The sequence below is a fragment of the Bombina bombina genome, chromosome 9 (genome assembly GCF_027579735.1).
Source record: "Bombina bombina isolate aBomBom1 chromosome 9, aBomBom1.pri, whole genome shotgun sequence".
NCBI lineage: Eukaryota > Metazoa > Chordata > Amphibia > Anura > Bombinatoridae > Bombina > Bombina bombina.
In genome coordinates, this window is record NC_069507.1 from 164,949,761 (window position 1) to 164,962,529 (window position 12,769).

The 12,769-nt window shown below is 34.5% G+C and overlaps 1 protein-coding gene across 1 annotated transcript in view; it reads right to left on the reverse strand.

The window, feature by feature from the left end:
• PDZD7 (PDZ domain containing 7) overlaps positions 1-12,769 on the reverse strand; it is a 192,844-nt gene that overhangs the window by 127,481 nt on the left and 52,594 nt on the right. Inside the window, exons 6-7 of the mRNA XM_053692951.1 lie at positions 12,531-12,591; positions 3,556-4,053 (exon numbers count right to left, since the gene is read on the reverse strand). Of these exons, the coding sequence (XP_053548926.1) occupies positions 3,556-4,053; positions 12,531-12,591 (559 nt within the window). The remainder of the gene's footprint in view (positions 1-3,555; positions 4,054-12,530; positions 12,592-12,769) is intronic.

Here is a 12,769-nt window from a genome sequence, read left to right on the forward strand (position 1 = left end):
AGGTTAGAAAGTTTATTGCGGTGGACTATTGGTGGTATAGGGGTTAAGTAGTGTAGGGGTTGCTGCAGTGCTCTATAGGTGATATAGGGGTTAATAGGTTAGGATTTTATTGCGGTGCACTATTGGTGGAATAGGGATTAAGTAGTGTAGGGGTTGCTGCAGTTGGCTATTGGCGTTATAGGGATTAATAAGTTTGGAAGTTTATTGCAGTGGGATACTGATGGTCTAGGGGTTAATTAGTGTAGGGTTAGTTTGCAATGGTGGGTTATGTCGGATGAGAGGTACATAGATATATTTATGAGGCTTGAGGCTATATATTTAAAAGGGATCCTTCACTTTTACATGTCGATGCGTATGGTGCTTGGAATATTTTGCCAGCATCGCCACCCATTGTGATGTAAACTAAAATGCCCTTCTGCAATGCTGCCTTTAAAGAGTAATGTTGGGACTTTTTAATATTTCGCTGGCATTCTCAACATTGCATTGGATCCCTTTTAAATATGTTACTGCCTTGCAGCACTTTCAATGATTGGGGCCTAAGTCTTAAAGTGAAGGTAAACTTTGATGAATGAAAGCCTGTTTTTTTTAAATACTATTAAAAACAGGGGCACTTTCATTCATCAAAGTTTAGAAAGCAGCTGTTTCGATTAAAACTTACCTTTGTTTTTTTGACAGCTAGAGCAGCTTCCCCCACCCGGAGATCCTCTCTTCACACATCATCAATGACTAATCCAGCTTCCTCTAATCACGGCTTTCCCCCCAGTGTAGTCATTGCCTGAGGGCATGCCGTGATTGGAGGAAGCTGGATTAGTCATTGATGACATGTGAAGAGAGGATCTCTGGGTGGGGGAAGCTGCTCTGGCTGTCAAAAAAACAAAGGTAAGTTTTTAATCAAAACGGCTAGTTTTTAAACTTTGATGAATGAAAGTGCCCCTGTTTTTAATAGTATTTAAAAAAAACGGGCTTTCATTCATCAAAGTTTACCTTCACTTTAAGAAACCCTTATGAAAACCCTGAAAAAGCCAGTTTATTATATTTTTTTGTGTGTTTAACCATATAAGGATAAGAAAAACAGATTTTATGGTTATATCCTTGTCATAATTGAGACATTTTAATTTAAAAATGATATACTCTAGAATATTTTTTTACTGATCCTATCTTACTATGGGCCAGATTACAAGTGCTATATTACTTTATCAAAGACCAGGTTACTGCACGTATTAGAAGATGTAAAACGTTAGCGAGCAAGCAAAAGACAGAGGTGCGCTAACGTCAGGACTACGGATACCGTGACAAGACTATTCCCAGAAATGTGCTGTGTTAAGTATGTTTCATTTTTTTGTTAACAGTGCTGAATGTTATTTAAAAACAATATTATTGGAATTTCAATTTAAAAGTTGTGGCATAAAAGTATCCTATATAAACATTTCAATGTTCAAATTCCGTTTTGAATAAAATAAGTTTCTCCAAAACAATTTTCTCTAAATCCGGATCCGTGGCTTGTGTTGCCTGTAGTGTGCCTAGCGGTAAACTGGAAGTGACATAACTCATGACATCACAGAACTTCCTTACTTCATCACGTCCGGTTTACTGCTCAGCACGCTACTGGCAAAACAAGCCACGGATCCAGATTGAGAGAAAAATGTTTTGGAGAATCTTATTTTATTTAAAACAGAGTATGGCAAGGTGTCACAGTAGAACTGATAAATCAAGAAATACTGTAAACAAAGACAATGCAATAACACTCTTAATTGCAACTGAGCCATAGATTTTTCTTCTGACAAATTTGAAATTTTCCCCAATTTCCCTTTCCACTGTATCATGTGACCACTAGCCAATCACAAACTCATATATATATATATATATATATATATATATATATACACACACATGTTCTTGTCTCTTTAAATTTAGAATTAAAAGGGAGGTTAAATAATCAATTAAACACCTAAACACCTTGTAATAATATATTTTTATGCAGTTATGCAATAAACATGTAGGTGAATGTCTAAATGTTTTGAATAAATTAACAAATTGATTTCTGCTATAGTTTTTTCCAAACCAAACTCCACAACCAAACAACGCCTTTTTTGGAGGAGCCAATCCAGACCATTAGCCATGGTTATTATGTTAGGAAAACATGTTTTGTTTTACAGTTCTTATCTTATCTCTGGGGACAGATAAATGACAAGGTTAGGCTTGTGAAGCTTGTCATGTGCACTTTGAGTTCTTAGAACTGGAATACCCAAAATTTCCATACATGTGATTACTGGGCACCAGTTTATTAAAGGGTCTCAAACAGCTCCTAGGCTATTTATTACTTCTGCTAGAGGCTATATTAATTACCAATATTAAAAATGTATTATCCAAAAAACAGCTGTTCCTATACTTTTCATACGTGTGAAGGTCTGTCCCTGTCCCTCATCACACCTTTAAGAGTTGTTCCTAAAAGCTATGAGCATTAATACTGCAGTTTGAGTTGTGCCCACTCAAATGGCCATTTATTTTTCTTTTCACAATCTAAAACATTCTTAACATAGAATAGATATATATAGATAGGTAGGTAGGTAGATAGATAGACAGGCAGACAGACGGACACACATATATACATATATATATATATATACATTACTAATCAAAAGTTTTAGAACACCTCCATTTTTCAATTTTTTATTAACATGTACGCAGTGTGTCTCAGTGTACTTTAAAATTAAAGCATTGAACAAATAAGCAATTAGAAACAAAAAAGAAATTATGAAATCATTATGTTAAACAAAATTGAAATAAAAAATTTGACTTATTAAATCCAGCTCTGATTCAGACAGAGTATACCATGTTTCCAATTTACTTCTATTATCAAATTTGCTTTGTTCTTGTGATATTCTTTGCTGAAGAGATACCTAGGTAGGCATCTGGAGACTACATGTCAGGGAATAGTGCTGCCATCTAGTGCTCTTGCAAATGGATAACATTCTTGCAAAACTGCTGCCATATAGTGCTTCAGAAATGTGCAGGCTCCTAAGCATACATCCCTGCTTTTCATCCAAAGATACAAAAAGAACAAATAAAAATGTATAATAGAAATAAATGAGAAAGTTGTTTAAAATCACATGCTCTATCTGAATCATGAAAGAAAAATAAATTGGGTTTCATATTCCTTTAAGAGTCCTGCAGCAGCCGGGTACTTCCAGGTTTCCAGAGTTTGGTGAAGTCATTATGCCCATGTGTGCTGATGTCACTAGTATAACCGGATTTCCCTGGCAATGCCGGGCTACCTCATAGTGTCCCAGCAAGTACAAGAGGGGTGTGATCGTGATTAACAAATTGTGTGGATAATAACCACAAGTTGTCTCCTGCAGTAAAAGGGTTAAAAGCCAATATCTGGTTTATCCAGAAAGTCCTATACAAATATTTTTTCTGGTAGGCTGTTTGAGCAAGTACTGCCTGTGGATTTAAATATGTATATCCTGCATATAATTATGTTTTCCTTCAATCATTATTTGTGGTATACAATTTATATATGGCTCATATCATAAGAATAGTAAGAAGACTCACCCCAGACCGTAAGGAAACTTTGAGATCTTTTGATGGGTTTGCTGGGTTTGCTAAGTGCCAGTAAAAGTGCAGTTTTTGGAGACTCTGATCTAGGAAAATCCGTACTTGAGATTTTTCTATGCTTCTTTTTCAGATGAGATTCCTGGAAGCTATCTGATCTTATGGCAGTATCTTTTAAACGCATAGTGGGATGCACAGTTCTCTGGGTTTCAGCTATCACCTTCCCAGATTTCTGGGGCTGCTCAAGATCAGAGAGACTTGAAAATGACATTTGAAAGTCTGTCTGCATGGCTGTCTCTTTTCTTTCCAAACTGTCATGGAGCAAAACCTCAGTTGAAATGCCCACATCTACCATTCCCGGTTCGTACAAAGCTGGGCTGGAGATAAGTGCTTGATGATAACCATTTATGGTGCTTTGAGGAGCTCCAGAGGAATAAGAGGAGATGGAAGAACTGGTTTCAGAAGTCTGTGAAAGTTGTTGTAGTTGACCATTTGACACTAAAACAAAAACATAAGCATATGTTTCATATTTAGTTGTGTAAAATAAATTTATTGTAAAACTATCAGAATACTTACAAAGTAAGAGTAGACATTTCACAATCTTAAAATTAAATTGGATACCAGGGTCTATGGAGGATGGCTTGGGTTGTCTGCATGTGGGGTTTGGGTGAATGAGGGAGAAGGACGGACCAGGAAGGGTTTTGAATGCGTGGCAGAATGGGCAACTCTGGGCAGCTTGAAAAGCTCAGAATAAAGGTCACTGATGGATGCTTTGCAATGATCAATGTAAGCTCACTAACTGCTGCATTTTCCCACATGCAAATAGGCTGATAGATAGTGACCATGTAATTATCACTGAAAAACTGAGATCAATGTACAAGGATGTTAGTGTATAAGCTGGAATATCCAGGGAGGAGGATGGGCCAGTTGGGCTGAGAACCCAAATCAGGATAGGAGTTTTGCATTAATTAATTTTACTAAAACAATACAATTAAGTAACCTAATTCTCTCTATTGACATTTGCTACATTTTTCACGTGTTAAAGGGACACTCAAGTCAAAATGAAACGTTAATGATTCATTTAGAGCAGCAATTTCAAACAACATTCAAATTTACTTCCATTAACAAAATGTGCACAGTCTTTTTATATTTACACTTTTTGAGTCACCCGCTCTTACTGAGCATGTACAAGAATTCACAGAATATACGTATATGCATTTGTGATTGGCTGATGGCTGTCACATGATGCAGTGGGAGTGGAAATAGACATACCTTTAAAATTTGCCAGAAAAAAATCTACATATGGAGCTTGAGGCCCTTTGTTTCCGGTGAGCCTTCAGGCTCGCCGGAAACAGAAGTTATGAAGCCGCGGTCTAAAGACCGCTGCTCCATAACTTATCCGCCTGCTCCGAGGCAGCGGACAGAAATCAACCCAATCAAATACGATCGGGTTTATTGACACCCCCTGCTAGCGGGCGATTGGCTGCGAATCTGCAGGGGGCGGTATTGCACCAGCAGGTCGCAAGAACTGCTGGTGCAATGATAAATGCTGACAGCGTATGCTGTCGGCATTTATCGATGTGCAGCGGAGATGTTATGCTACTTCATATCATGTCCACTTGCACATTGATAAATATACCCCTAAGTGCTTGATAAAGCCCTATACACTGGGCAAAACGCGTCAAATTGCTGTTGGGTGCCACTTGAAACTATACCTGAGCTAACTTTTAAACTTTGTGACAAAGGATATCAGAAAAAATAAAAAAGCCTTAAACTGGGAAACCGTTTTTGGACCAATCAGAGTACAGCCAGAATTCAGCTGACTGACTGCATCACACAATCATGCTAGCAGGTGAATTGAACCAAACAGCAGAGAAGTGAAAACGCTGAGAGTTGTGGAGTGGAAAACGCTTTGAAAGTTTGCGTGCTCCTTATCCTTCCAAGGAGGGATTGTGATCCTGCTGCTGGTGAGGTAACGTTGAACCAGTATGTGTATTTCATTTGCTTGCCAAGAGGCTCTGTTATTTATACACAGCAAGGCTGTTTTGCAAAAGCTGTTAAAAAACTGGTTTGGAAAGCTGCTGAGATAGTCACATAGTGACATTAGGGACTGAACTGCAAATTCTTTGGAAACTGATATCCTAAAGTCCATAAAAGACTTATCAAGGCTAACACACATCTATATTGTTTGGTCTAAAAAAGACCTATGAGTAATAAGGCTCTTTTGAATTTAAGGTGGTAAAACCGTTTTTATTAAGGTGGTATATATTTTTTTATTAAGGTGGTATATATTTTTTTATTAAGGTGGTATATATTTTTTTATTAAGGTGGTATATTTTTGAAATTAAAGAAGGAGCAGAAGGTGTCCTAGCCACTTTTCCAATAAGCTCCCCACAAGCTTAAAGGGCCACTAAACCCAAAATCTTTCTTTCATGATTCAGATAGAAAATACTAATTTAAACAACATTACAATTTACTTCTATTATTTATTTTGCTTCATTTTTTAGATATCCTTAGTTGAAGAAAAAGCAATGCACATGGTGAGTCAATCACACGAGGCTTCTATGTGCAGCAACCAATCAGCAGCTACTGAGCATATCTAGATATGCTTCTCAGCAAGAATATCAAGATAATAAAACAAATTAGATAATATAAGTAAATTAGAAAGATGTTTAAAATTACATTCTCTTTCCGAATCCTGAAAGAGAAAATGTGGGTTTCATGTCCCTTTAACATACAAATTTTTAAAGTTTCATTTCCAATTAACATACAAGTTTTTAAAAAATGAAAAAGGGCGCTTCCACAGCTGACAAGGAGTAAATATTAATGTTTTTCCAAACAAATTTTAAATAAATCCAAAAACTCTTTTCTGACTATAAAGATAATTTCATATTTTATGTATAGAAAAAAATATATTCAAATTTAAAAAACAGCTGCAGTATAATCAATAGGGATGGGCGAATGTTTCGCAACATTCGAAAAACGGCACGAATTTTAACACATTCGTTCGTTCGAATCAAATTTCGAATGTTTACATAACATTCTAACATGTTCAGTTTCGAATTTTACGATTACATTCAAAAATATTCAAATTTGAAAAATTTGAATTTAGATTGTAATAGTATTTCTAATGCTTTTCTTTAAATGTAATATTCGAATTATGCAATATTCGAATTCGAAAAAATTCGAATTTAGATTGTAATAGTATTTCTAATGCTTTTTCTTTAAATGTAATATTCGAATTATGCAATATTCGAATTCGAAAAATTCTAATTTAGATTGTAATAGTATTTCTAATGCTTTTTCTTTAAATGTAATATTCGAAATATGCAATACGTGTATTCGAATTCGAAAAATTTGAATTTAGATTGTAATAGTATTTCTAATGCTTTTTGTTTAAATGTAATATTCGAATTATGCAATACGTGTATTCGAATTCGAAAAATTCGAATTTAGATTGTAATAGTATTTCTAATGCTTTTAAATGTAATATTCAAATTATGCAATATTCGATTTCGAAAAATTCAAATTTATATTCGAATTCGAAAAATTCGAATTTATGTTTGTAATAGTATTTGTAATGCTTTCTTTAAATGTAATATTCAAATTATGCAATATTCTATATGGAAACATTCGAAATGATATATTTGTATCTATTATGTATCAATTTACTAAATTCCCACCCTACCACATGAACTATTGAACTTCTGAATAGTATTTGTTAAATAGAATGTTAAATTTGAAATTTCGAATGTGGACATTCGATATAATTATAAACATTCGAATTCGAAAGTGACATTCGAAAACTGTAAATAACATTTGATTTTTGAATTTTTAAGAATATTCGTTCTTATCGACATTCGGATTTAGAATTCGAATTTCGGTAATAACATTCGTTCTACATTCGAAATTCGAAAATTTAAACATTCGCCCATCCCTAATAATCAACAACAATGTAATAGCAGCGTTTGTAGCAACAGTTTTAACAAACCGCAGCAATTTATCAACAACAATTGAAAGCTAGACCTAGGAAGGCTCATATGATAATTTCTAAGCCCTTGAAGGCCACCTTTTATCACATGCTTTTGTATTTGCTTTTCACAGCAGGGGAGAGCTAGTTCAGGTAAACTCTATAGATAACATTGTGAGCACGCCCGTGGATTGTGGCAGACACTGCACTAATTGGCTAAAATGAAAGTCAATAGATAATAAATAAAATGTCATGTGATCAGGGGATGTCAGAAGATGCTTAGATACAAGGTAATCACAGAGGTTTAAAGTATATTAATATAACTGTGTTGTTTATGCAAAACTGGGGAATGGGTAATAAAGGGATTATCTATCTTTTAAAATAACAACAATTCTGGTGTTGACTGTCCCTTTAAGTGGAAATAGACATACTTTTAAAATTTACCAAAAAAAATCTACAAATGGAGCTTGAGGCCCCTTGTTTCCGGTGAGCCTTCAGGCTCGCCGGAAACAGAAGTTATGAAGCAGCGGTCTAAAGACCGCTGCTCCATAACTTGTCCGCCTGCTCTGAGGCAGCGGACAGAAATCAACCAAATCCGCAGGGGGCGGTATTGCACCAGCAGGTCGCAAGAACTGCTGGTGCAATGATAAATGCTGACAGCGTATGCTGTCGGCATTTATCGATGAGCAGCGGACATGATACACTACATCGTATCATGTCTCCTCGCACATTAATAAATATACTCCTAAGTGCTATTGCATTGTCTTTTTATCATGCATTTGTTGATTATGCAAATCTATTGTATTTACTGGTCCTTTAAAGGGACATAAAACAAGTTGGGATAGAGACAAAATACAGTATAGTAATATGTACTTTAATTACTTTACCTGCAAATTTTTACTGCAGTGCCTCAACATTAACCCTTTCTTTTTAGTTTCTGAATTATAAAGCTCTAACTGCCCCCACACAATTCCTTTTATGGCTGTATCTATATCTATTGTTGTTTTGGTAGAATACAAAAGTGCATAGGTATTATCTGGAGCATGCCTAGAAGCTGTGAACTCATTAAAATACAATGTCTGTGTCTAAACACTGCTAAGGGTGGGTGGAGTTGGCTGCTCCAGGCAGCTTAGCTATGCAATTCATTTTGCTTATTTTGGAAAATTATTTTAAAATACTTGCCAGCATTTTTTAAACAATTTTTTTATGCAAACTATTTTATATTAATTAGCCCTTTTAGGATATGCACAGATCTCACCCTGTTTTATGTCCCTTTAAAGGTACTCTGTGTGTTATAATGCACCTTTGTTCTTGCAGAAACATTGTTGGTGTCTTATGAGAAAATGTTACATTTGAGGCAGTAATGACATAGTAGAATGTAGACTGGAAATACTGTTTTTCTCAGCTTATGACAGTAACATTCCGAAAGAGTAATCTAACCATTTCACTATACCCATACATATAATAACATTTCTTTGTAATACATAAGATACAGGATTATTATGACTGCAATGGAACTGAAAGATCTTATTTACTCTGTTAGGGAAACATGTTTATTGATTCCAAATGCAGGTTGCACCACCTAAGTCCTTTTTATGGATTTTTTTTAAGGTATTTTGATTTGAATTGTATAACAATATTATAAAGATTTCTAAACTTCAACTGCTTGCTGGAAAGAGTTGGTGACAATCTGTCGTCAAGACAACACCTCTGCAATTATGAGAAGAAAAGTTGGCTTATTCATGACAGAAACATGAAAACAAACGGTAATATATTTTATTTGTCCTCTTACATATGATAAAACAACAACATTGACTAAAATATGCCTTAATACTGTGGCCATAATGAATGGTTTTGCATGTGTTTTTTAAAGACATTCATGGTAGGAAAATCTCTATACACAATGCGTTTTTAAGTAAAACTTTGTAAGCAGAAGTAGGGATGGGCGAATGTTTTGCAACATTTGAAAAATAAAACAAATTTCAACACATTTGTTCTTTCATTTCGAATTTTGAATGTTGGTACAACAGTCTAACATTCGTTTAATGTAATAGTATTTCTAATCGTATTTGTACAATGTAATATTTGATTCAAATTTTTCTAATAATTGGATTCAAATTATGTAATATTTGAATTAGAAAAATTAAAATTGATTTATTTGTAATAGTATTTTTAATTCTTTCTTTAAATTTAATATTCGAATTATGCAATATTCCAAATAGAAAAGTTGGAATATATTTCTATCTATTCTGTATGAATTTACTAAATTCCCTACCACATGAACTATTAAACTTCTCAATAGTATTTGTTAAATCCAATGTTACATTCGAAATGTTAAATGTGGATATTTGATCTAATTGTGGATATTCGAAAATGAAAGTAATATTCGAAAACCATAAATAACATTAGATTACTGAGTTTTAATGGATATTGCTTTTTATTAACATTTCATTTTCCATAATGAATGTCCATAGGACTATTCGTTCTACCAAATGAATTGCACTTTCAGCACATTTGCCCTTCCCTAAGTAGAAAGTAACGTGTTGCCATGACACCTTGTAACACAAAATTCTAGGTTTCCTGGTTTCAAATTCAAGGTCACTGCAATCGACTAGAAAATCCAGTTTTCCTTCCACTCTACTTGGGTTTGCTATACAAAAGTATCAAATTCCTGCATATATTAACCAATAATTGTGTAGCATGTAGCAGAGTCAGGGTCCTGCATTCTCTGGAATGCACTTCAGCTTCTCTAGGCGAAGTGCAAACAATACAATTTTCATAGTTAAATTACAGAAAAATTAAACAAAATAATTAAAGTATTTTTTATATTATGAATGATTTAACATTTTATTAATAGTGAAGAGCGTTAAATTCGCTAAAGGTTAACTTTTTGCGTGTGTCTGGTAGCGCTTCTATTAAAACTTAAAAATAACATTTTTGCACTCACACAAAACCCGACACGTACAAAAAATTAACCCCAGAATAGTGTGTTTGCGATATCCCAACAACCCCATTGACTTCAATGGAGCAGCAAAGAAAAAAAAAACTAAAACCTATACTCACGTGCTAACCCCATTACAATTAAACCCCTTACTCTAATAAGCCCTAAACTGCCACACACCCCTACTGTTTTAACCCTGCTACACTATTAACCCCTAATCCACCACATCCCACATCCTAAACCGCCACACTCCCCACATTAATAACCCCCTACCCTATTAACCCCTAAACCACCACAACTCCCACTGCCCTAACCCCTACACTACTTAACCCTTAACAGCTTAACCCCAAGACCCATAACCTAAGACCCCCCAAATTACAAAAATAAAAAAAACTACTAAAAAAAGCCATATCCTACAACTTAAGCCCCCTAAAGAAAACTATACTAAAACTAAAATAACCCTATTTTTTTCAAGCACAAACCCTTTATGCGAGCTTCAAACTCATTAAAAAAGTTTCAGCGCAAAATGCAATTGTGTTTGAGTGATCGCATTTACTTTCAGCTTGTAATATGAGCATAAGTTAACGCAATCGTGATATTGGAATATTGCACTTGCATTAACATTACCCATCCACTCGTAATCTAACCCATTATGTGGTATTAAAATTTGATCTTAAAGGGCCATTGAATACCGTCAAATTGCATTATCCACAAATGCACAATAAAAAGACAATGCAACTCTGAATTTCAAATTAGCAGTAGATTTTTTTTTCTGTGAAATTTTAAAGATTGCCTCTATTTTCCTAGCTCCTGTATCATGTGACAGCCATCAACCAATTACAGACTCATATACATATACAGTACGCTGTGAACTCTTGCACATGCTTGGAGGAGCAGATGCCTCAGAAAGTGTGCATAAGAAAATATTGTGTATATTTTGATAACTGAAATAAATTGGAATTGTTTTTTTTTTTTTAATTGCATGCTCTATATGAAGCATAAATGTTTAATTTTGACATAAGTGTCCATCTACTAATGTCCCTTTAAGCCATCTGAATAATGTACGGTGGGTAATATAACTGGAATATCAGATTTTATTACACTTGAAGAGGAAAAGCACACAAATATTAAGTCTTAGGGTTTTCCCAGCTAAATTAGATGCAACCACAAATCCTGTGAAATTCCATGCAAAAGGTGTTTCCTCAGCAATTACGATGGCCTCAAATGTGAAAAAAAACAAAACATGAAAACTTGTGCAAAGTTCCCTTTCTAGTGGGGCAGAACAGACAGCTTTAAAGGGAAAGAAAACCCCCCAAATTGCACTCATGATTCGGATAGAACATACAATTTTAACCCCTTTACTACTGGGACTTTCAGAGAAAAACTTACGCAAAATACTGAAGACTTTTTAGCATTTTTGCTATTACTCCATTTAAACAGAATACAACCTTGTTTTTTTTCTATTTATCTGTCAAACTGTTATATATTTTTTAAGCAGATAACCTAAAGTAATGATTTAGGCCCATTTTGGTATATTTCATGCCACCATTTCACCGCCAAATGTGATCATATAAAAATAATTGTTAACTTTTTCCCAAACTTTGAGTTTCTCACTGAAATAATTTACATATTGCTTGTGCAATCATAGCACAAATTATTGTAAAAACTTCTCTGGGATCTCCTTTGTTCAGAAATAGCAGACATGCAGCTACGCACCACACTTCTATTATTCCTTGCAGTGAAGGGGTTAATCAGGTAGCTTGTAAGGTTAATTTTAGCTTTAGTGTAGAGATCACCCTCCCAACTGACCTGACACCTTCCACCCCCTGATCCCTACCTGATCCATGCCAAACAGTTCTCTTCCCTTTCTCATTATCTACCTTTAAACAGCTTTTACATAAAAAAAAAATTCAACATGCATAGTCTTTCATACATATAATAAAAAAATTTGAGAACACTAGTACATTAAGGTCTTAAAGTATAACTGCCATTATAAACTGTGTAATTAACTAAATGCTTATGCCTTACAAAAAATCATTCATTTGTTCGTTGATTGACACTTACATCTGCTGAGCCAGCAATATTCTGCTATCATTTCCTTATAAGCAGGATACAAGCCTGTTTCCTGAAAAGAAAAGAAAAAATATGATGTAAAAAGTTAAAATACACTTAAAATAAAAGGTAGTCTGTAGAAAGTAAAACCTGATAGTCCTTTTTTGATAAATAATGTAAAGCACTCACAGATGAAACTGTATATGCAATGTCTTAAGTAAGTGACCCTTCAATGCCTTAAGATGGAACTT